Below are 23,296 nucleotides of genomic sequence, written 5' to 3' on the forward strand. Positions count from 1 at the left end.
GAAGATCAGATTTCAGAGTAACCTAAAGTGGATGGAAGAGGACCCTTGCCTGACATTTTGCTTACTTAGCTTTTGCTTTGCTCCAGAAAGGACATTGGGAGAGAGAACTCCCATAATAATAAGAACCTGAGGTCCAGTCTAATGTTACCCCCTGGCTTCTTTAGCCTCTGTCCATCTACTTCTCTATGTGGCTTCCTGGTGATGCTGGATATTCCCTCGGGTAAAGTGGAAGGGACACTTATAAGTAGTCTTTCAAGCCAGCGCAAGGGACTTTGGGGTTTACCAAAGTTACATTCCCAGGATCTCTTAGTGATGTATATAGACTGGTGTCCAGAATGGTGCAAAAGAAGAGACATTTCCTATGTCCACTGGGAATTTCATTAACGCATGAGAGATTTGCATTATCCATTAGAAAGAGCTGATTTCAGAATTTGGTAATTACTGAGATTTGCTAATTATTATTATAATTATTATTTTTGGTCAGTCCTGAGGCTTGAACTCAGGGCCTGGGCACTGTCTTTGGGATTTTTTCAAGACTAATGCTCTACCACTAGAGCCACAGCACCACTTCCGGCTTCTTCTTGTGTATGTGGTACCGAGAAATTAAACTCAGGGCTTCAGGCATGCTTGGCAAGCACTCTACCAGTAGGCTACACTCCTAGCCCTCAGCCAACTGTTTTTAATAATGGCACATAAGTAAGTGCAAAACACATGGGTACTGATTTATATAATAGTTAACAAAGATCCTGGTGTAGTTGAGAAAAGTTTTTTAAAATTTGGCTACCTCTAATTTTATTCTTGTCAGAAACCCTATGGTCCTGCCTTAAGGTATTTTTTTTTTTTTTTTTTTTTTTTGCCAGTCCTGGGCTTGAGCTCAGGGCCTGAGCACTGTCCTTGGACTTTCTCAAGGCTAGAGCTCTACCACTTGAGCCTCAGCACCACTTCTAGCTTTTTTCTATGTATGTGGTACTGAGGAATCGAACCTGGGTCTTCATGCATGCTAGGCAAGCACTTTAACCACTAGGCCAAACTCCCGGCCCCAATCTTAAGGTATTTTTGTCAGACACATAAGTTATGTCTTTTGTGTAGACATTTAAGAAAGGTGAGATCAATAATAAAAGTTTATCTAGGGGCTGGGAGCATGGTCTAGTGCTAGAGTGCTCACCTAGCATGCTTGAAGCCCTAGGTTCGATTCCCTGGTACCACTACACAGAAAAAGTTGCAAGTGGAGCTGTGGCTCAAGTGGCAGAGCACCACAATCCAGAGAGCTGGGAAGAAGCCAAAGAGAAATTTCTTCCTAATTCTGATCTCTAATGAATATCCACAACCGAATGCATTTGATTTTGAAATGAAGCATTTATAATACAGAAACCATGTTTCCAGAAATCCATTAGGAGAAAATATGAACACTAAAGATGGAGGAGAGTGGCATCCACTGCCCCTAACTGGCCAGTGGAAGTCTTTTGTCTCCTTTTCTGTGTGTCATAGGATCCCTAAACCTGTCGCCAGATCTTCCTAATTTCTCCTGCTGTCATTTTGCCTCCTACTTCTGGACGGCTAATGTTCCTCCACAAGGTGTTTGAACACAGAAAGGAATTACTTCTGTCCAAACTCCCTTTGTCCTCCCACCCAGTGTGAGGTAGTTCTCCAAACTAATCTATGGTGGATCAACCGCTTTTATAAAAGGGGTAGCCAGGGTAACTTAGGAAGTTAAACTCTGGCCACTCCGCAGTCATGCTCAGGTAACACCTGGTATTCATGTTTTCTGGAGGCTAGGTGCTTACTAGTTAGGTGTGGAGCCCAAGGTTGAGAAGGTCATTTCTCACTACACAAAACCCGCTCACAAGCACAGTTAAGGGTTTAAACAGTTTCTAAAACTCAGTGACTTACCGTCATTGTGAGGTTTGTTTGTTAGTTGGAGTGAAAGCGTATTTGCCTTCCCATACTGCTGCCTGCTGTGCCCCCGGCTCCTCAACCCCCCACCCCCACCCCGGGATACCTGGGCTCCGGGCTCTAAGCAGGTCTGGGAGCCCAGCACCCCAGCAGACAGGCTCAAGTCCAGCAGCTTTCCGCTGATCACAAGCGACTCTCCCACTGAGCCCAGACCTGCGGCCGCAGCCTAGTGCACGTGGGGATCAGTGAGTTGGAGGCGCTCCCAGTATATCCAGTGGTGCGCCCGGGCGGTGGCCGGCACCGTGCACCTTCACCCCGGGAGCAGCCAGCCTCGGGACTCCAACCCCGCCCTGTCCAGGTCCAGGCGAGCCCCTACTTGTTGGGGAGGAGCCAAGTCCCGGGGTAGCAGCGGGAGGCGTGTCTAATAGGGCAGGGACGATAGGGCGGGGCTACGCTCCGCGGTGGGCGTGGCGGAGGGGAAGGCGTGAAACTCTGCGGTTCAGGGGCGGGGCTGAGCGCGGGGTTGGGTGCGATCCAGAACCGGGAGAGGGCTAGATGCAGGGCAGGGGGCGTGGCCGATCCCGGCGGGGGGCGGGGCCAGGGACGGGACAGTTGGCGCGCGGCGGGGGCGGGGCCGGGAGCGGGCGGAGTCCGGGCTTGTGCGTATAGGAGGCAGGGCTGAGCGCGGGGCGGGGCTTGGAGCTCGCCGCTGCCCGCGCGGTGGTTTCCCTGCCGCCTTTCCTGCCGTGGGCTGTGGGACGAGCGGCGGAGGAGCCGCGGCTTGGCGGGAACTGGAGAAGGGCGTGTGGAGCTTCGAGTCCAGGCGACGGTAGGAAACGAGGCCCGGTCCTGCTAGAGAGGGCTGGAAGTGGCGGGGCCCGGCGAAATCGCGATGAAGCCCGACGTCGAGGACCAGACGGTGCCCTCGGGGGACCCCTGGGAAGAGTGCTTCGAGGCGGCGGTGCAGCTGGCGCTGCGGGCCGGACAGGTGAGCGCCGGGGCCACGGGAGGCGGGCGCGGAGGGCCGGGCGCCCAGAGCTGGGTCCTCGGTGGGCGCTGTCGGGCTGCACGTGGGCGCCCGAAGCGGGGAGCAGGGGAGTGGGCTCGAGTTGTTTTCGGGGCGCATTTCTTACCCTCTCTTCCCGGGCAGCAGCAGGGGAACACCGGGGCTGGTGCGGCGGAGGCGGGGAGACGGGGGTGGTGAACGGAACGCGCGCGGCCCCCTCTCCTTTGGCGGATGGCTGACTGCTGATTTCTTGACCTTGGCGTTTCCTAGAGTCAGTCACAACATAAAACGCCCTCCGAGGCGGGAATTCCGCAGCTGGATTTGTTTAAGGACTTCTGCGTGGACCCAGCGGGGGGGCCCGGGGGGTGGCGGGCGGGTCCGGGGCGCCCGAGGCGCGTGGAGATCTGGCCGGGTGGTGGATCGATGGTCTCGCCCCAGGCATCGTGGATCCAAACCTGCCTGAACTTAGAGCCTGGAAGTGGTTCCACACAAGGATTGGCACGGACTCCGGGTTCGGGAGGAACTTGTCGGGCAGCCGGAAGGATGGAAACAGCAGCAAGAGCTAGAGAAAACCAGAGACTTACTGGGGGTTAAAAATGGAGTGCAGCTGGGCTCCTTTCTCTGCCTTTTCCTCTGTCCCTTCAACAGTGAATGCCCCGAGACTGATAAAGGTAATGAGCAGTGTGGCCCATTTGGATGATTAAGGACAGTCCTGTGGCTCTCTCAGAGACGGTACAAGGCTGCTTTGGGTTGAGGAGGAGAAGGCTTGTCAGTCATGTGCTTTGGTGACTAGGGGACAGACTTTGGTGACTTGGGTGTGAGCAGATCGGCCTATATCCAAACAGCCTTTTTTTTTTTTCTTTCTCACATCTGTCTGAAAGTACTCTAAAAAAATGCATACATTAAAAAGTGTTGGAACAAGTCTGAGGATGTAGCTCAGTGATGAATAGCTTGTGTTTACTAGGCCCAAGGCCCTGGATCCCATCCATAGTACTGCCAACAAGTAAAAAAGTGAGACTTTACCCATCCTGTAGGGAAAGGAGCACCCCGGTCCCTGCATAGCTGATGAGTTTGTAGCTCAAGGAAAACCTCCTTCCTGGAAGTCAGGCCCACTGAGCCTCTGAGATCAGGCATCCTTCTTTCCCTACTTCCTCCCCTGCCTTCCAGAGAGACTGTCAGAATATTTACAAACTTGAAGATTCCACTGTAAAACTTTTCTTCCTTGAGGCTTTGAAGAGAAGCCAGTTTAGGATTCCGACATAGCTTTGTAAAGCTTGGCGTGTGAACTTATGGGCTTCTGTGGTTTTCAACTTAGGATCTTTAAAGCAACAGAAGGCGGAAACCAGTTTTTGTTTTTAATTCAACAATTGCTCATATCGATCTTGCAGAATCACAGGCATAGTTCTTAAGCTCCTTAGGCATTTTAAGTTAAGAGATCATTTGTTTTTTCAACTTGCCAACAACAGCAAAAAGCTTTTTAAAAAATAAAATAACATGAAGGGGTGGTGAAATAGTTTCTGCCATTAGAAGTCTGGTCAGGAAGCCTGGGCCTCTAGGCTCTCTCTTGGTCATTATGCTGCTTCCTGCCTGCCTGGCATTGGGTGAGGGAATGGCCCAGCATTCTGTGGCTGGGATAGACAGAAGGCACACAAGGTCATCAGAACCTGTGTAGTGGGGACAGAATATCTGAATGATGTTCTGCAATAACTGGGGTGCTGACGGGAGTAAACTACCTTAGTCCAGCTAGAGGGGAGAGAGATGGAGTAGGGCTTTTTGTGAGTCCTCCTTAGCTAAAGTCATGTTTGGCTCAGTTACCATGGTTATCAGTAACACCTCTCTTTCTTTCTGTCTTGCTTACACATACCCACACACACACCAATACTTGCTACTTTTTTTTTTTTTTTCCAGTCCTGGGGCTTGAACATAGGGCCTGGATATTGTTGCTGAGCTGCTTTTACTCAAAGCTAGCACTCTAGTGCTTTATCACCTGAGCCACAGCACCACTTCTGGCTTTTTCTGTTTATATGGTACTGAGGAATTGAACCCAGGACTTCCTGCATGGTAGGCAAGTACTCTACCACTAAGTTCCACTTTGCTACCTTATTGTAGACTACTGAGGTTGATGAGTATGTGCTTTGTACACTGAAAAGTGTATGTGGGGACCAATGGGAAGGGAGGGCCTCTGAATGATAAGTACAGCTTTGTTCTTAGATAGTGGTTCTGTCCAGGCACCCTATGTCATCTGCTGTCACCTTTGTCCCACCCTTAGATACTTCTCTCTCCTCAGGTGTGGTCCTTCTTCCACCACCCTTCCCTTCACCTTCTGAAGGCATCATTCCAGTCTTAGCCAGTTACACCTCTGCAAGACTCTCCTCCCTGGCTGGGGTGGGGGGGGGTCACAGCCCCACTCCAAGAACCACTGCAAGTACAAATTGCAGTGTCATGGATTTGGATACATTCTCCTGTTCCTGTGGTGTGTGAAGAACAAGTGTGGTAGGAAGAAAATCCCTCTGTGCCGGAGGGCTAACACAGGCTTCCTTGGACATGGAGTTTACACTCCTTACAGGGCCCTCTTTAATAAAGTATGGAATTACTTGTCTGGTAACATAGCTGAAATGGTAGAATCCTTGAGTCAATATCCAGTAGCATAGGTAGTTAGCTAGGTATGGTGGCTTGTACGTGTATTCCCAGTTAGAAGGTCAGGACAATTAAGGGGAATGGTATCTCAACATCAGGCATAGCTATAATCTAAGCTATGCTGGACGTATAAGTAGGAACATCTCTAAGACTAGACCTACTCCCCCCCCCCCAAAAAAAAGTATAAAATAAAGCTAAAAGGACTGGCTTAAGTGGTAGTGCTTTTCTAGTAAGTATTGCCCTGAGTTCTAAGCCCCAGTACCACCTCCCCAACAAATAAGTGAATGAGTGAATGAATAGAACAAGCCTGTGTGTTTCACTGGCTCCTTCCTGCTATGATCCAAAATAAGCATGTGACATGTTAGGTCACTTCATGTGGTAGGCAGGAGGATAGATGTTACTGCCTATTCCACAGGTACATCTCAACAGCACCAAGGTAGTGTGTCTGCTCTGCTTGCTTTTTGCCCAGTCTGACTTTATTTACTCTAGTTCTGTTGGATGGCAAGTCTGATGAAGGTTAGTTGTAGGGACAAAGGCAAGGTCAGAATGGTGTCAGAGTGTGATCATGTTATGTGTGTGAGGCAGGGTACTTACCACTATTCCCTTGGCAGTAAATCCATCTCTCATGACAGCATACCATAGCCCATCCTCCCCTCTCAGTACTCCAGCCCCATCCTCCCTGGCAGATTACCTTTCCCAGGCCAAACTTTGAGAGTTGGGACCTTTTGTCCCACCCAGTCCTTATGACGTCCCTTTGCCAAGCCAGATCCAGTTGCTCTGCATGGTGTTTTCAAAACATACATTCATTTTCTGGCCCAGCTGCAGAGCCCCTTTGTCAGCTAAAAGGCTCCCCTCACAGGTAAACCATTCCTCCTCTTGTCCTGGTAAACTGGCAGAATTCTCAGCTTTATTTATCCTTTGCCTGGGCAACATAGGATCTTTGATCATGGAAACCTTTCTTGGTCCTGCTGACTCCCTAGAACAGAAAATGCATGTTAGAAGGGCCAATGCTAGCTGTTGATGTTCATCCTTCCTTGTCAACTTTGTAATATTTTTGTTGTTTTGTGTTTTTTTGTTTTGTTTTGTTTTTGTTTTTATGCCAGTACTGGAGCTCTAACTTGGCCTGGGGGCTGTCCCTTAGCTTTTGTGCTCAAGGCTGGTTCTCTACTCCTTGAGCTACAGCTCCACTTAGAGCTTTTTGGTGGCTAGGTGGTGGCTCAGGACAGGGCCGGGAGCATGGCCTAGTGGTAGCGTGCTTGTCTAGCATACACAAAGCCCTGGGTTGGATTCTCCAGAACCACATACGTAGAAAAAGCTGGAAGTGGTGCTGTGGTTCAAGTAGCAGAGTGCTAGCCTTGAGCAAAAAGTGTCCAAGGTCAGTGCCCAGGCCCTGAGTTCAAGTCCAGCACTGGCAAAAAAAAAAAAAATCTCAGGGACAGAGTTGGGGATTTAGCTCAGTGGAAAAGCATTTGCCTGAAGTTCCTGAGTTTGGTCCTGGGGGGAAGGGAAAGGGATGGGGACTTTCCTGCCCCAGCTGGTTTTGAACCATGATACTCAGATCATAGCCTCCTGAGTAGGATTACAGGAGTGAGTCACTGGTGCCAGCCTACAGTGCTGTTTTTGGTTGTTTTTTTTTTTTTTTTTTTTTTTTTTGGTCAGTTGTGGGGCTTGAGAGGCTTGAACTCAGCCTGGGCACTGTCCTGAGTTCTTCAGCTCAAGGCTACCGCCCTATTCTTTTTTTTTTAGTACATGGATTTATTTTTATTTATTTATTTAGTTTTGGACTACCACCCTACTCTTGAGCCAAGCCCCCACTTTCCATTTTCTAGAGGTTAATTGGAGATAAGAGTCTCAGGTTTCAGGTTCTTTTGTGCCTGGGCTGGCTTTGGACCTTGATCTCAGATCTTAGCCTCCTAAGTAGCTAGGATTAGAGGCGTGAGCCACCACACCCAGCTTACAGTGCTGTTTTTATTCTTTTTTTTTTTTTTTGCCAGTCCTGGGCTTAAGCTCAGGGACTGAGCACTGTCCCTGGATTTTCTCAAGGCTAGAACTCTACCACTTGAGCCTCAGCACCATTTCTGGCTTTTTTCTATGTATGTGGTACCAAGGAATCGAATCCCAGTCTTCATGCATGCTAGGGAAGCACTCTACCACTAGGCCAAACTCCCCAGCCCCAACAGTGCTATTTTTGATAGGTGATTTTAGGTGATTTTCTTGGTCTTCATAGAAGAATTGAGCAAGTAAAGTAATATTAAAAAGTCTTTAGTGAAGAGCAGCAGTCCCCTCATCCTGTCCTCAGAGAGCCTTGTTTTGTGGGTGTGTTTGTCGCTCATGGGGCTTGAACTATGGGCCTGGGCGCTGTCTCTGAGTCTAGAGCTCTACCACTTTGAACCACAGTGCCACTTCCAGTTTTCTGGTGGTTAATTGGAGTCTCACGGACTTGTCTGCCCTGGCTGGCTTTGAACCATGATCCTCAGATCTCAGCCTCCTAAGTAGCTAAGATTACAGGTGTGAGCCACCAGCGCCCTGCAAAAGAGCCTTGTGTTTTAATTTTTTATACCTGATTTCTGTGTAATAAGATCCTGCTGCTGTTTCTTGAGCCATGTTATATACCTACCTTTTGTTTGGTTTTACTGTATTCTTCTTTCCCCCTCTTTCTTGTTCTCCCCTCTTTTTTTTTTTTCCAGTCCTGGGGCTTGAACTCAGGGCCTGAGCACTGTCCTTGAGCTTTCTCAAGGTTAAAGCTCAACCACATGAGCTACAGCACCACTTCTGGCTTTTTCTGTATATATGGTAGGGCTTCATGCATGCTAGGTATCCACTCTACCACTAGGCTACACTCGCACCTGTGGTTTGTTTGGCCTGGGCGCTGTCCCTGAGCTCTTCAGCTCAAGGCTACATCCCTACCCTTGAACCAAGCCCCACTTCCCATTTTCTAGAGGTTAATTGGAGATGAGTTTCAGGTCCTTTTGTGCCTGGGCTGGCTTTGAACCTTGATTCTCAGATCTCAGCCTGCTGAGTAGCTAGGGTTATAGGTATGAGCTATCTCACCTGGCTCCCCACCTGTTTTTAAAATGGTGATAGTATACTGAGGAGAAATGTATTCACCGAACGTTTGTTGAGTACTCTGACTTAACTTTTACTCTAAGGTGAGATTTTGGAGGGAATTCCCTGGTGGGATCCTATAGGCAGAGATTAGAGTAGCTGCTTTGTGGAGACCAGATTTGCTATCTGGTAGGAAGCCAGGTGTGAAATAAGTGGGCCTGACTGGTAAGAAAGATTATTTGAGAAGGCTGAGGGGACAGGCTTTGCCAGTGGATTGTGTGAGATACATCTAGGCTCCCAGGGTGACAAAAAGGGCTTGGGCCTGAAAAACTGGCTGAATGGATTTGAATGGAATCTGTACAAGAAGCAGGTTTGGAGGTGGGAGTTGCCATACCTAGCTCTGTTGGCATAGGATATCTGATGTTGGAGCAGAGAGAATATTCTTTTCTTCAGGCTTCAGTGACTTGAGGTCCCATAGTACATATATTAAACATTAACCTAGTGTTATGTGGAGAGAGACACCCGGCCAGGAGGTCTGTAAAATTTCTGCTTAGTTAGTGAGTAGTTGAAAAACATGGATGAAAAAACAGCACACTAACTTATTGTTAATGATATGTGAATGTTTGACATCCCCAAGACTGAGGAGAACAACCATGGCAAAGGTTTCGGCAGATAACTTGTCCCTGCTACCCTCACACTCTGGGGATATTACTGAAGGACAGGATGTTTATTTTAAGAATGAAGCACCTGATTGAAAGTACTGACTTTAGCTTTCCACTCTGGCTGGGCAAATTTATGAATTAAACTTTTTTTCTTTTAAAACCTAGTATTTCAGTTTCTGATTAGAAACTTTGTATGTTGTGTCTGTGTGGTGAGTTTGAGATTTTGTGATAAATCATTACATTTTGTTCTTTCATTACTTTTTTGTGTGTGTGTGCCAGTGCTGGGGCTTGAACTCAAGGCTAGAGCCCTGTCCTTGGGCTTTCTCAAAGCTAGATAGAGTTCTATCATTTGAGCCCACAGCACCACCACAGCTTTTTCTATGTATGTGATAATCAAACCCTGGTCTTGGTGCATGCTAGGCAAGCACTCTATCAGTTGGCCAAACTCCTGGCCCCTTTTGTTACATTTTTGTTTCTTGGAAAGCTAGTGTGGTATGAAGTTATACATGACAATGTAACTCGGTTGTATACCTCAACCTTGACATGATTTTCCTCTGTAATTCTTCAAACAATTCGGCATCAGCCAGGTACCAGTGGTTCAATCCTGTAATCTTAACTGCTCAAGAGGCTGAGATCTGAGGATCATGGTTTGAAGCCAGCCCTGGAAGGAAAACCTTCATGAGACTTATCTCCAATTAACTACCAAAAAAGCTGGAAATAGAGCTGTGGCACAAGTGGCTCAAGAGCTTTAAGCTCAAGGACAGTGCCCAAGCCCTGAGTTTAAGCCCCATGACTGATGAGTGTGTTTGTGTGTGTGTGTGTGTGTGCGCACGCACACACGTACCACCATCCATGATACAACTGTCACTATCTTAGTCAAGGTCTAAGGCTCCCAGAACCAAAGTGGAATGTGATTAAAAACTGTCTAGTTCTAGAGTATATGAAGTTGCTTAAGGCAAGGATTATAGATTAGCTGCTACCATTAACTCTCTGGTGACTGAAGGTAGCTAATTTGTGTGGTGGGGTGTCTGGTAAAGCCTCTTGTAGTGTTGGATTTGGCCCCTTGCAGGGGCTGCTAAGATAAAGGAGAGTTGCTGTCCCAAAAAGTGCATGGTTCAGGGAGTGGACATACCAGTGACCCAACAGTAATCAAATAACCTGTCCTTGCCTTAAGGTACTGACCCAAGGACAGGGACCTTCTTAATAAAAACAGAACTAAATAATTAAGAATTTAACCACATTTTTCTCCAAATCTATAGTGCTCCATCCTTGGTAGAGTCCATGGTGAGACCCTGTCCTCTGGCAGCAGCCAGAGCCTCCCCCAGGGCCCACGTCCTCTCCACACTGAGGGTTTCTGCTTTGCATGAGGAGGATGGAGCTTGTTACTACCCCTGAGGTTAGACATGGCTTCATGAATGTATTTGTGAAAGTCTCCTCATTGCAGTTAATTGGAACTTTTTTCTTTCTTTCTGTCAATTGTGGGGCTTGAACTCTGAGCCTGAATGCTATCCCTGAGTTTTTCGTTTTTCTCAAGGTTAATCTCCAGTTAACCACTTGAGCCACAGCACCACTTCTGGTTTTCAAGTGGTTAATTGGAGATTAACTTTCTCAAGGACTTTCTTGCCCAGGCTGGCTTGGAATGGCAATCCTCAGATCTCAGCCTCCTGAATAGCTATGATTACTGACACAAGCCACCAGCATCCAGCTAATTGGAGCAATCTTCACAGCCTATGTATGCTGAGACCTTGGGTAAAACAGTCTTAGAATGGCTCACAAGGGCCTGTGATTAGATGAACACAGATGACAAGGGGTCCTGAGCAGGGGAGTGACTTGACTTTGAATTGGTCAAGTTTTCTGGAAGCCCATTGGATGGTTTGTGTTGTGCGACGGTCACATTTTGGGTGGTCACATTTTGGGTGAATGCCTGTCCCTTTGTGGGGAGGCTTCTTGGGTAGGAGGTGACATTTCAGCTGAGTCAGAAAGGAGGACAGCAGGCCTGAGATGAGAGAGACTGAGTTCTACAGAAGGATCTGGAGGATGAACCCTGTCTCTCCTGGAGTGTAACAGACATAGAGAGAGGAGGGAGGAAGGCTGGATGAACTTGACCTTGCCACCAGCAGGCATTTAGCTTCTGTTCTTCCCAGAAGAGGAATGGACTCTGCTGGGGGTCTTCTCATTGCTCTGAGGAGCCCTCTTATGTGACCATGGCCTGTCAGTGCTCGGTATTAAGGCTGTGGCAAGGTGCCTGCAGGAAAGGCATGCCAAGTCCTTCTATAGACACATCTAGGAAAAGGCTTGCCCGTTCAAATCCTTTGGGTGGAACTTGCCACACCCAGCTGCCTGGGGTGTAGGCCAGGGCAGGATTTGTGGACCTTCCTGGTAGCTTTGTGCCTTACAAAATCTTGGAGATTCTCTTCCCCAAAGACCATGGAACCCAGGTCCTGCATAGAGATACGTTTGGCTGGGATTGAATAGGGAGGAAACCCAGAGTGGTCAGAGTAACTCGTGGGTGGGGGGCTCTGTGGATAGTAAGGTGAAAAGTTGGTGAGGGCTGGGTCATGTAGGGTTCAGAGTGAGTTCTGAGAGCAGTGGGCAGAGCTTGGGTAGTTTTCTTTTTTCTTTTTTTTTTTTTTTTGGCCAGTCCTGGGCTTGAGCTCAGGGCCTGAGCACTGTCCTTGGACTTTCTCAAGGCTAGAGCTCTACCACTTGAGCCTCAACACCACTTCTGGCTTTTTTTTTTTTCTATGTATGTGGTACCGAGGAATCGAACCCGGGTCTTCATGCATGCTAGGCAAGCATTTTAACCACTAGGCCAAACTCCCGGCCCCGGTAGTTTTCTTCTGTGAAGTGGTCTGATCTATATCACAGATACAGCTTTTGCATGAAGACACCAGCATAGACGGCTGGGCATATGATTATTTTTACAGCTGTTTCCCAAAATGAGACCCAGTAAGCATGAGCTACGTGAAGCCTCTGTCCTAACAGGCATTGTCCGTACTGTGGAATCCCTGGAGGCCCTGGCTCAAGGAAGTGGAGACTGGCTTAACAGGGTGGGTGTCATGTTGGAATGGTGCTCCTCTTCTCTGGGATGAGAATGTCCTTAACATCTGCCTCCATGGAGACTTGTCAGAGATTTGGGTCTCTCTCTGGCTCAGATCTGTGCAGTGACATCTTCCCTTTCAAAAAGATCCCTGAAGTGGGCCAGTAATGTGGCCTAGTGGTAGAGTGATGGCCTAGCATGCAGAAAGCCCTGGGTTCAATTCCTCAGTACCACATACACAGAGAAAGCCGGAAGTAGCACTGTGGCTCAAGTGGCAGAGTCCTAGCCCTAAGTAAAAAGTGTTCAAGGACAGTGCCCAAAGTTCAAGCCCCAGGACTGGGAACTCTGCTGTTATACTCCCTGCCTAGGGTACCTTTGCCTCTCTAAATTCACACACAGCCCTTCACTCTCCTATCCCCAGATGTCCTGGACTGCCCAATCCAGCCCAGGATTTAGGATTCCTGGAGGAGGTAGACCAGATTTTGGAGTGTGGAATTTCTAAACAAAGATCCTGTAGAGATGGATTTGGTGAGGGAATGATGTGTCCAAAATGATGTAAGAAAATTAATACGGGGGCCAGGAGTTTGGCCTAGTGGTAGAGTGCTTGCTTCGCATGCATGAAGACCTCGGTTCGATTCCATACATAGAAAAAGCCAGAAGTGGGTGCTGTGGCTCAAGGGGTAGAGCTCTCTAGCCTTGAGAAAGCTCAAGGACAGTACTCAGGCCCTGAGTTCCTAGCTCCAGGACTGGCAAAAAAAAAAAAAAAAAGATAAGAAAATTAATATGGTGGTGCTAGGCCGGATGTTACAAATACAAGACAATGAAGGCTTACAACAACAGGTGGGTGGAGGTCAGTTGAACTTGACAGTGGTTAGCTGTGGTTCATGGCCTGTAGGAGCCACACAATCTTCTCAAATTGGTTTCTGTCATTTTTGCAGCCCAGAGTTTAGAGGTGATACCACCTATATAAGCTTTGTGTGGGACTAGCCGGCCTGAGTAGCAAGGCAGTGAGGCAGGTGGGAAGGAGGAGGAACTACTAGGAGTTCATTTTTATGCCCCTTCCCTCGGAAGTCCTCCACTTCAACATCAGATGATGCTTATCACAAAGCAGCTTGCAGAACAAGGTAATAGTGAGGAAAGGATATCAAGCCTGGAAGGATATCAAGCCTGGGGAGTTGAGCAATTGACAGGACTTTTGACAGGCCTTATGAGTTGTGACTGGTTTTGGAGGAAAGATCACGGGTCAGTTTTAGATGTTCTGATTTTATCATCATAGTGAGGGAAAACCTCCAGTGAGAACATGTAAGAGGGAGGGAAAACTTCCTGGCTGGAAGTGGAGGGGATATTTTATTTCATATGCCAGGACTGGTCCTTCCTGGAGCATCCAGATTAACTTCTTTCTGTAACTCCCTATTTGAGTCTCCCAGAGGTTCTCAGAATCATACCAAGTTGGCAGAAGGTGCTAGAGCTCTGGTGCCAGCCCAGATGTGCTTGCCCAGCTGCAGAGCCTATTCCTTAGCTCAGCCCTGTGGGTCCAGGGAAGCCTCTCAGCCTCCTGCATGAGCCTCGGAGATGACTGATACTGTTATTCCCCAGCCAGCCTTAATCCCTGCAATGTAGTTAGATTCTCATAGGTTTCTAAGCAGAGATGTTTGTCCTCTGGATTCGCTGCCCTATCTCATTTTGTGTGGTTTGGAAATTAGATGAAGTTCTTACTTTATAGCCAAATCAGATAAATTTGACTTCATGACAAAATTGTGTTTTACCATCTTGTTTTGGGCAGTTCCTATCAATCAACAAAGTTCCATGCTCTTTTCACTGTTACTTTTTTTTTCTTTTGACTGTAATCATAGCAAACTTAGGAGGTAAAGAAGAGGGGAAAGAAAGCATAAAACTTAGGAAAATACTACCATAAGGAACAAGCTAGAGAGAGGAGTAGCTAAGTGGTAGAGCAAGGTCTTAGATTCAAACCCTAGTACCACCAGAAGTTTAAAAAAAGGAACAAATTGGATGTGTTGGTACAAATCTGTCATCTACTTGGAAGGTGTAGATAGAACTGCTGTGTAAACGCAACCTGGCGTGCTGGGGAAATGACAAGATCCTACCTGCAAGATAAACTGAAGTGGGCCCGGGAGTTTGGCCTAGCGGTTAAAGTGCTTGCCTAGCATGCACAAAGACCCGGGTTCGATTCCTCGGTATCCCACATACACAACCAAGCCGGAAGTGGCAGAGACGAGACTGCGACGGCGACAGAGAGCGAAAGAAGCGAGCTGAGCTGAAGTGAACAGAGCCCAACCGAGTGGTGGCCGGAGCGAGCGGGGCCGGAGCAAGCAGGGCCGGAGCGTGCGGGAGCGAGCCGAGCCAGAGCCAGCGAGGCCGGAGCGAGGGGGGCCAGGAGCAAGGGAGAGCTGGCCGGGCCGGAGCGAGCGGGGCTAGAGCAAGCCAGGGCCGGAGCTAGAAAGAGGGGCCTAGCTGGGCCGGAGTGAGCGGGGCCGGAGCGAGCGGGGCCAGAAAGAGAAAGGGGCCAAAAATAAAAAAAAATTAAAAAAAAGATAAACTGAAGTGAAAAAGGCCTGGGTGTGGCACAAATGGTAAAGTGCCTTGAGTTCAAGTGCTGCCAAACAACAAAAAGCCGTGTGTTTTTCTTTTCCTGCAAAGAAAACTTGTTTCACAGTTAGGACAAAATAATTTCAGCCAATGATACTGTCTTATAAAAAGTAATGGGTGGGTTTGGGGCCGGGAGTTTGGCCTAGTGGGAGAGTACTTGCCTCACGTGCACAAAGACCCAGGTTCGATTCCTCAGTACCACATACATAGAAAAAAAGCCAGAAGTGGTATTGAGGCTCAAGTGGTAGAACTCTAGCCTTGAGAAAGTCCAAGGACAGTGCTCAGGCCCTGAGCTAAAGCCCAGGACTGGCAAAAAAAAAAAAAAAAAAAAGTAATGGGTGGATGATTAGGGCTCCCCAGAACCTGGGAAAACTGGGTGTGATATTAAGTAAACCCTGTAGGCAAACTAGTGTGGCCCATAGATCCTGTCTATTCAGCCCCTGAAAAATGAGGAATTTAGGGGGATGGGGGAAGAGGCCCTTTGATTTTAACCTGCCTCCCATAATTTTATTCTAGATCATTAAAAGAGCCCTCACTGAGGAAAAACATGTCTCAACAAAAACATCTGCTGCGGATCTTGTGACAGAAACAGATCACCTCGTGGAAGATTTAATTATTTCTGAGTTGCGAAAGCAGTTTCCCTCACACAGGTGAGTGTTTTCCTTAGGAAACACACCCCAGTTACAGTCACCTCACTCATGAAGGCTGGGCACCAACCAGGCACACTGCCGTTGGTCACTGAGGGGCAGATGTGAGCCCTTGGATGCCGGGTCCAGCCCCTGACCCTCCATCATAGGGAAAGCCCTGAGCCAGAGGAATCTTGCAAAAGCATGACCCATCTGAAAAACCTGGGCAGTGGCATGGCATCCTGGCAGTGGGCCTGTCCAGCCACCCAGGGACTTATTCAAAGGAGAACATGACACAGCAGGGTAGACTGGCAGCTGCGTGGGTTCCAGTTCCATGTTCAAGGACACAAGACACCTAGCCCAAGCCAGAGCACATGACCATTGTCCTACAGGATCCCTTGATGGGATGCTGTGCTCTTCTCCAGAGCCAGAATACTTCCTGTTTTAGGGGGTCACTGAAATATTTGATGGAAGCCCATTTTTGTCTTTACAGGGAGACATGAGCCACAAAGACCGACCCCGCTTTAGGTTGGTGGCTCTGTGGCCCTACCTCAGAGTTGTGGAGAGCACATTATAAAAACTAGTTTCTTCTGCTGGCACAGTGGCTCAGGCCTATAATCCTAGCTACTCAGTGGGCTGAGATCTGAGGATCAAGGTTCAAAGCCAGCCTGGGCACAAAAGGACCTGAGACTCTTATCTCCAGTTAACCTCTAGAACAGGGAAATGGGGCTTGACTCAAGGGTAGGATGGTAGCCTTGAGCTGTAGAGCTCAGGGACAGTGCCCAGGCCAAGTTCAAGTCCCATGACCCACCAAAAAACAACAACCCCCCCTGGTTTCTTGGGTACAGAAAGGTCTCTTCTTTCCCTCACATGAAAAACCCTAAATATCATAGATTCCTAAAACTGGAATATAGCCTCTGGGTTTCTGTGCATAGAGGATAACTGTTAGGTTCCACATTTATGCGGACTTAGGTGACCAAAATGGAAGATTGTCTATAGCCTCTGGGTTTCTGTGCATAGAGGATAACTGTTAGGTTCCACATTTATGCGGACTTAGGTGACCAAAATGGAAGATTGTCTTTGGTGTTGAGCACCTGGTGGTAGATCACACACACACACACACACACACACACACACACACACACACACACACACACACACACACACACACACACACTCTGCCTCTGCCCTGGATGAATAGTTAAAACATTGACCTTTTCTTTTGTTGTTCCCTTCTAACTACTTAGGTTATCTTTTACATTTACCAGCTCTCCTTTAGATGATCTCTTTGCCCTCTGATCCCAGAATTCAAGTGGTAAAGGCAGGAAGGCTGGGAGTTCAAGGCCTATGTGGATGATGCATTAAGGTTCTTATTATCGGCAGGTGTGATAGCTTCGCTGGGAGCAGTGGCTCATGCCTGTAATACTAGCTACTCAGAAGGCTGAGATCTGAGGATGGAGGTTCAAAGCCAGCCTGGGCACTAAAGAATATGAGACTTTTATCTCCAATTAATCATTAGAAAATGGGAAGTGGGGCTGTGGCTCAAAGGGTAGGGCAGTAGCCTTGAGCTGAAGAGCTCAGGGACGGTGCCCAGGCCCAAAGTTCAAGCCTCATGAGTGGGGGCGGGGGGAGTTCTTGTTTTCTCTTTGTCATGAGTCATTTTTGTTTTATTGACGACTTCTGAATCTGAGCTTCTTATTTCCTATTTATTTCATTTGAAGGCAAGACTTCTGGCATCTGTTGAAATATTTTTAATTTCAAGAATGTTCATGTAATTTTTAGTTGTTTTTTTCCTGTAGCGCTGGGGCCGGAACCTACAGCCTTGAGTTTGTTGGACAAACACTGAACCACGGTGCTGTATCCTAGCTCATCTTTGGTTTTTAAGATTGAACCTAATCTTAATGAAACGGCAATGTTAAAAAGAATTTATTGTCCAGCTTGCTTTTTTTTTTTTTCATTTTAGAAGCGAGATAGATAATATAATAACCAACCAGCTCTTGCTAGGCACTCTAGAAAGTTGGCAGAGAAGTTGCTAGATCACAGTTGTGGCTGGCTTATCTTTTGGGAGCCTAGGAAAGGATTCATGGTCACTGCCAGTTAGGCACAGCGATGTTGCCAGGGGTTCTGGTGTTGCCTTATTCAGATAAGCTGCTGTGCAAATGCACGCCCTGTTGTGTATGTGTGTGCTTTGGATCCACTGCCATGTGCGTATGTGGAACAGACTCTGTTATAGGTCAGTGAATATCAGCTGCTATGTGTACAGCCGCTTTCACTGGGCCTGAGGCTTCCTGGGAAGACTGATGCTCCCAGGGAGCACATCTTGGCATGTGTCAGGCTTGTCTAGAAGCTTCTCCAGCAGGCTCATGTCAGGCCTCTGTTTGGGGGAATCAGACAAATACACCTGTATAGGAATCAGTGCCTGAGGATCATAATCGCTAATCCCAGTCCCGTCCTTGGTGCCATTCTTCACCCTAGATTCCGGCCATTCTATAGGCATTGCCAGCCTTCCTGCCATCCCCTTCTTGGGCTCTCAGAGCCAACACTGCGACAGGGGTGAAATTGGGTGTTAATGTTGTTTCAAAAATTCAAATGAAATGAAATCACTTTCAACTCGTGGGGTTTAGTTTTTAATCCATGACTGAAGTTTTAAAGTAAAATGGACATCTAGGGGCTGGGAGTGCGGCCTAGTGGTAGAGTGCTTGCCTAGCATGCACAAAGCCCTGGCTGGGTTTGACTCCTTGGTACCAGAACAAGCCAGAAGTGGTTCCGTGGCTCAATTGGTAGAACACTAGACTTACGAAGCTCAAGCACAATTCCCAAGGCTTGAGTTCAAGCTCCAGCAGTGGCAAAAGGAGGGGGAGCATCTAATTATAACTTATAGATAAATTGATGCAAATTTGTAATAAAAGATGTACATACTACATATATTTTTATTAACATTTAGTCTTTTCTGCTTTCAATATTAGATGTTAGTAAAGATTACATGTCATCCTTTCTTAGAAAGGATTTTTAGACTGATATTTTGCACCCCTAATTTTTTTCTTTTGCCAGTCCTGGAGCTTGAATTCAGGGCTTTGGTACTGTTCTTGAGCTTTCTCAAGGCTGGTGCTCTACCACTTGAGCCACAGCACCACTTCCAGCCTTTTCTGTGTATGTGGTATAGGAGTCTTAACTCTGGGCTTCATAGATGTTAGGCAAGCACTCTACCACTAAGCCACATTTCCAGCCCTGCCCTTCTTTATTCTTTAATGAAACAATGTTGAGATGGATTGCAACTATGTTTGTAAAAAACAAAGGGGGGGTATAGTAGGGTTTTCATAAGCTGGTCTCTGGAACATGCTCTCCTCCCTGTTAACCACACTAACTTAGCTCATCCCAGACCTCCTTTGTAGGACTCCTGAGTCTATTTCCAGTTGATGATTTTGCAGTAGATCTAAGTATAACTACTTGGAAAATATTACCACCTGGCACCAATGGCTTATACCTGTAATCCTAACCTAGATCTGAGGATCCCAGTTCAAAGCCAGTCTGAGCAGAAAAGCTCATGAGACTTGTTTTTTTTTTTTTGCCAGTCCTGGGCTTGAGCTCAGGGCCTAAGCACTGTCCTTGGACTTTCTCAAGGCCAGAGTTCTACCACTTGAGCCTCAGCACCACTTCTGGCTTTTTTCTATGTATGTGGTATCAAGGAATCAAACCTGGGTCTTTGTGTATACTAGGCAAGCACTCTACCACTAGGCCAAACTCCCGGCCCCTCATGAGACTCTTACTCTCCAATGAACCACCAAAAAGGCAGAAGTAGTAGAGCTGTGGCTCAAGTGATAGAGCATCAATATTGATCAAAACAGCTAAGGGACAATGCCCAGGTCCTAAGTGCAACAGTAGTATTGGCTCACATGGACACGAACACACAAAACCTATTAGCATCACTGACCTCTAAGTAAACTCGTGTCATCTCCTTCTCCTGAGTGCTATTGCTGAGTGTGTTGGCTCAAGCAGGGAAAGAGGATGATAGCTTGAAGTGCTCAGTATGTCCAGCCACCTCTTCTACCCCTTAGAAGGTTGAATTCATGACTCGTGAACATAAAACAAGTCCTTGATGTGGAAAACAAACATGTTCCTGCTACCACCATCTGGACATTTACCCATCATTTTTCCTCCTGTGTGCTCATGTTCCTGGGTGTGCTGGGGCATTCGCTACAGTTCAGGAAGGCTTCATCAGACAGCCTGGCTCCTCTTCATAGACTAGAAAGACAATTTTGTCTCTCCCATCAGTCACCACTAAATCAGAAAAGAAGGTCTTAGAAGTACTTCTGGCTGTTAACTATAAAGGTTTGTTAAAATTTTTTTAAAAGGAAAGCAGTTAAATTATGAGGCAGAATGTATGATTATAACTGTTGTCAGGTTTCAATCATTCTCTTAGTTGTGACATAGAACCCATTCACATTGACTCCAGATGTAAAGCTCTGCCCAGCACTGCCTCCCTACTTGGTTTAACAGATGTGGCTCTGCCTATACTGCTCAGTAGAGCAGCTGCAAATCCCATGTAATTGTGCAACACTTGAAATGTGGGGAAAAGAACCAGATGGAGGATGTGAAGGGAGCCTGAGAATGACTGTGGTTGATCATTTACCAGAGGGCCACAGTGTGTGCTCAGTGCCCACCACAAGCAGTGCTGGCACAAAGGCCCCACCTTTGGCACACTGGGACAGTTCTGAACATGAACTTCAGAGGTCACCTTGTCTATAGCTGAGGACCTGCCTGGAGAGTCTGCCAGGGACCACTCTTAGGGCCAGAGGTAGGGCCCTGTGTGTTTAACTCAGCCTATGTATGCTAGAGGCAGGAATGGAGGCGTGAGCAGCAGAGTGCTGTGAATCCATATGGGGAAAGCCAGTGATCCCCTTTTGTCAAGGTTGATCTTGAGATCTTTCTTGGCTTGAGTTGGAAGGAAGATGGCATGTTCCAATCAGGACAGTTTAGGGGACTTATCCATAGAGAGCCTTGTGACAAAGGACTACTCTGGGGCTCACTGCAGAAAGTACAGAAACTGGAGATGGATTGAGTGATCTCCCATTCCTTAAGGAAGGTCAACAAGGCATCCACAAGCACTCGGGATAGGGGGTCTCATGATAACTGTCCCACCCCCAGCCTACTCCTGCTTCATCCCCAAGGGAAGAGGGGTTGGAGTTGGAGGCGTAGCTTAGGTGGTAGAGTGCCAGCCAGTGAGCCAAAAGTATCAGGTACAGAGTTAAAGTCCCTGTCATGGACCCCTCCCCCCCAAAAGAAAAGAAAAAAGGATAGAAGAACGTCTGTGGGGAAAAGAGATACTAGGCCTACAGAGGTGGTGACAGTCATTGGCACCTCTGTCGGTGTAATTGACAACCGCTCCATGACCCATATCCTAACACTGCCAGAGAAAAGCAAAAGCAGAACCCGGGTCCTGCCCTGTAGCCAGTACCTATTACCACCTCCACCTCATTGGCAGCTTTGCTCCAAGCTGAAGTGTGCACAGAGTTTAGCTTTTCCTCTGTGGAACTTATGTCAGTTTTTCTATGGTCTTGTGTCTCTCCTCCTGGCCTGCTCTTTTTCTGGGGTTCTTCCAAACTGACATTAAGATCTTGTGGGGGGAGGGCTGGTGCTGGAGATTGAACCCAGAGCCTACACACTTTACCACTAATTCATATCCCCAGCCCTGTTATTCTTCCGGAAGGCAGCAGTCTTAGGAAGAGTCTGCATGCAGAAGCCATCATGAGATCTCTTTACTGTGCCTGCTCTTCACAACGCAACCAGAAGCAACTGGAGGCACATTGCCTCGTGTTCCTGGTGCACTTTCTCAAGCTGAACCTCCACCCCTTGCAGGTTCATTGCAGAAGAGTCTACAGCCTCTGGGGCCAAGTGCGTGCTCACCCCCAGCCCTACCTGGATCATCGATCCCATCGATGGGACCTGCAACTTTGTGCACAGGTGAGCCGGAGCTGGGAGCACTGCCCTGCTTCAGGGCTTCCTGTGTCTTCTGTAAGATTTTGTGGTTCAAAGCCAGCCCAGGCACTAAAGACTGTGAGACTCCAATTTAACCACTAGAAAACAGGACTGTGGCTCAAGAGATAGGGCGGTAGCCTTGAGCTAAAGAGCTCAGGGACAGCACCCAGGTCCAGAGTTCAAGACCCACCTCCAACAAAAAACAAGTATATAAGGAAATCTTGTTCAGAAATGGTCTGCTTGGGGCATGGTGGTACACCTCTATATTCCAGCACCTGGGAAGCAGATGCCTGAGATTTAAGAGTGCTGAGCTAAGGTCCAGAGTATGGGCTGTGCCGATGAAAGTCAAGAGCTGCCTTCGAGGTAGCAGTAAACCTTGTGGGTGCAGAACGCTCGAGTTGAGGGAGGTCATAGGCGCTCCTGAGAAGGGAACTGAGCTATAGAGCCAGATAGGAAACAGAAGTCACCATGGGCCCTCCCTCACAGTGGCAGGATGGACACTGCACATATTCGCAGCCATGTGTTCATAGACAAGGACCCAGAAAGGCACAGCACATGGCATCCACCAAGGCTACATGCCAACCTGACTCCACCTGGGGAGACCTAGCTGTGTATGTGAGGTAGCCCATGAGCTCATGGGTAAATAAGCAGAAACAAAGCCAAGCTGTGGGGTTCTTTGCATTAGGGGTCATCCTTGTTTGCCTCCATAATGTAATTCCAGTTCCGCTAAGCATAAATACTCTCCAGATGAGGGTTACCTTGAGTACTCAGTCACGCCCAGACAAGGTGACCCTTGCAAGGCAATGGAGTATTGCCATTAGGTGCTGCCAGGCATTCACTTCAAGCAAAACATGACCTCTTCAGAGATTCTGCCCCTGTGTCCTCCGAGGGACTTCATGGCTTTAAGTGGCCCTTTGGTCTCAATTGCTTCCCTCTCTGTAAGTCTTTTAGGGGAAATTGGGGCTAAAGAAGAAGCCAGGAAAGGAGCAACCACTGAAAACAGGCTCTAGTGTTGGTTGGACAGTTTCAAAACCCCAGGGCCACCTCTGTAAACCTGCCTGAGCTATGGCCTTTGCACTCTGAGCCACGTGAGAGCCCTGTGGCACTGGGACCACAGCCAGACAGAACCCTTCTCTGTGCATGGGAGTCCCTTGATGAGGGAGGAACAGAGCCATACCCTGGTCTTTCAGGGTTTCACCATACCCAGCTCTCAGGATGTCTCTCATAAAGCGATCAGTTAAATGTTTGCCAACAAATTTGAGGTATGAGACCTTTCACCTCTCCTTCTGCTTTAAATTGTTTTTTTGATTGTTTTTTGTTTTTGTTTTAATTTTGTTTTTTTGCCAGGGTTGGGCTCAGGGCCTGAGCACTGTCCTTGGGCTTTTTCTCAAGGCTAGAGCTCTACCACTTGAGCCACAGCACCACTTCTGGATTGTTTCTATGTATGTGGTACCAAGCAATTGAACCTGGGTCTTTGTGCATGCAAGGCAAACACTCTACCAGAAGCAGTACTTCTGGTCATCAGGTTTTCAGTTGTGGGAGAAAGCTGCCACAAAGAAAGACTGAGCTGGGAAGGCAGGCCACCTCAGCCTGTCTAGATCCTGCCATGTGATCCCTATCCGGCCTTCCTGGTGACTGAGCACAGGAAGTACCCATTTGCAGTGGTATCTCCACCTGGGAGAGTCCCTTATTCTTCCTGCCAGCCCCCAGGGCCAAACTCACAGTCCCTGCTTTTTTAAGTCCTGATGATCTTCACATAACGGAGACATTCTGAGTAACAAAATCACAGTCAAACCGTGACATA

General features: G+C 47.8%; 1 protein-coding gene across 1 annotated transcript in view; it reads left to right on the top strand.

Moving 5' to 3' along the window:
• The first annotated feature begins 2,594 nt into the window (after positions 1 to 2,594).
• Positions 2,595 to 23,296, top strand: part of Impa2 (inositol monophosphatase 2) — a 33,546-nt gene continuing 12,844 nt past the window's right edge. Inside the window, exons 1-3 of the mRNA XM_090353425.1 lie at positions 2,595 to 2,881; positions 15,407 to 15,540; positions 21,373 to 21,477. Of these exons, the coding sequence (XP_090209551.1) occupies positions 2,786 to 2,881; positions 15,407 to 15,540; positions 21,373 to 21,477 (335 nt within the window). The 5' untranslated portion in view covers positions 2,595 to 2,785. The remainder of the gene's footprint in view (positions 2,882 to 15,406; positions 15,541 to 21,372; positions 21,478 to 23,296) is intronic.

The sequence above is a fragment of the Megascapheus bottae genome, chromosome 19 (genome assembly GCF_031878675.1).
Source record: "Megascapheus bottae isolate mThoBot1 chromosome 19, mThoBot2.hap1, whole genome shotgun sequence".
NCBI classification, from domain to species: Eukaryota; Metazoa; Chordata; class Mammalia; order Rodentia; family Geomyidae; genus Megascapheus; species Megascapheus bottae.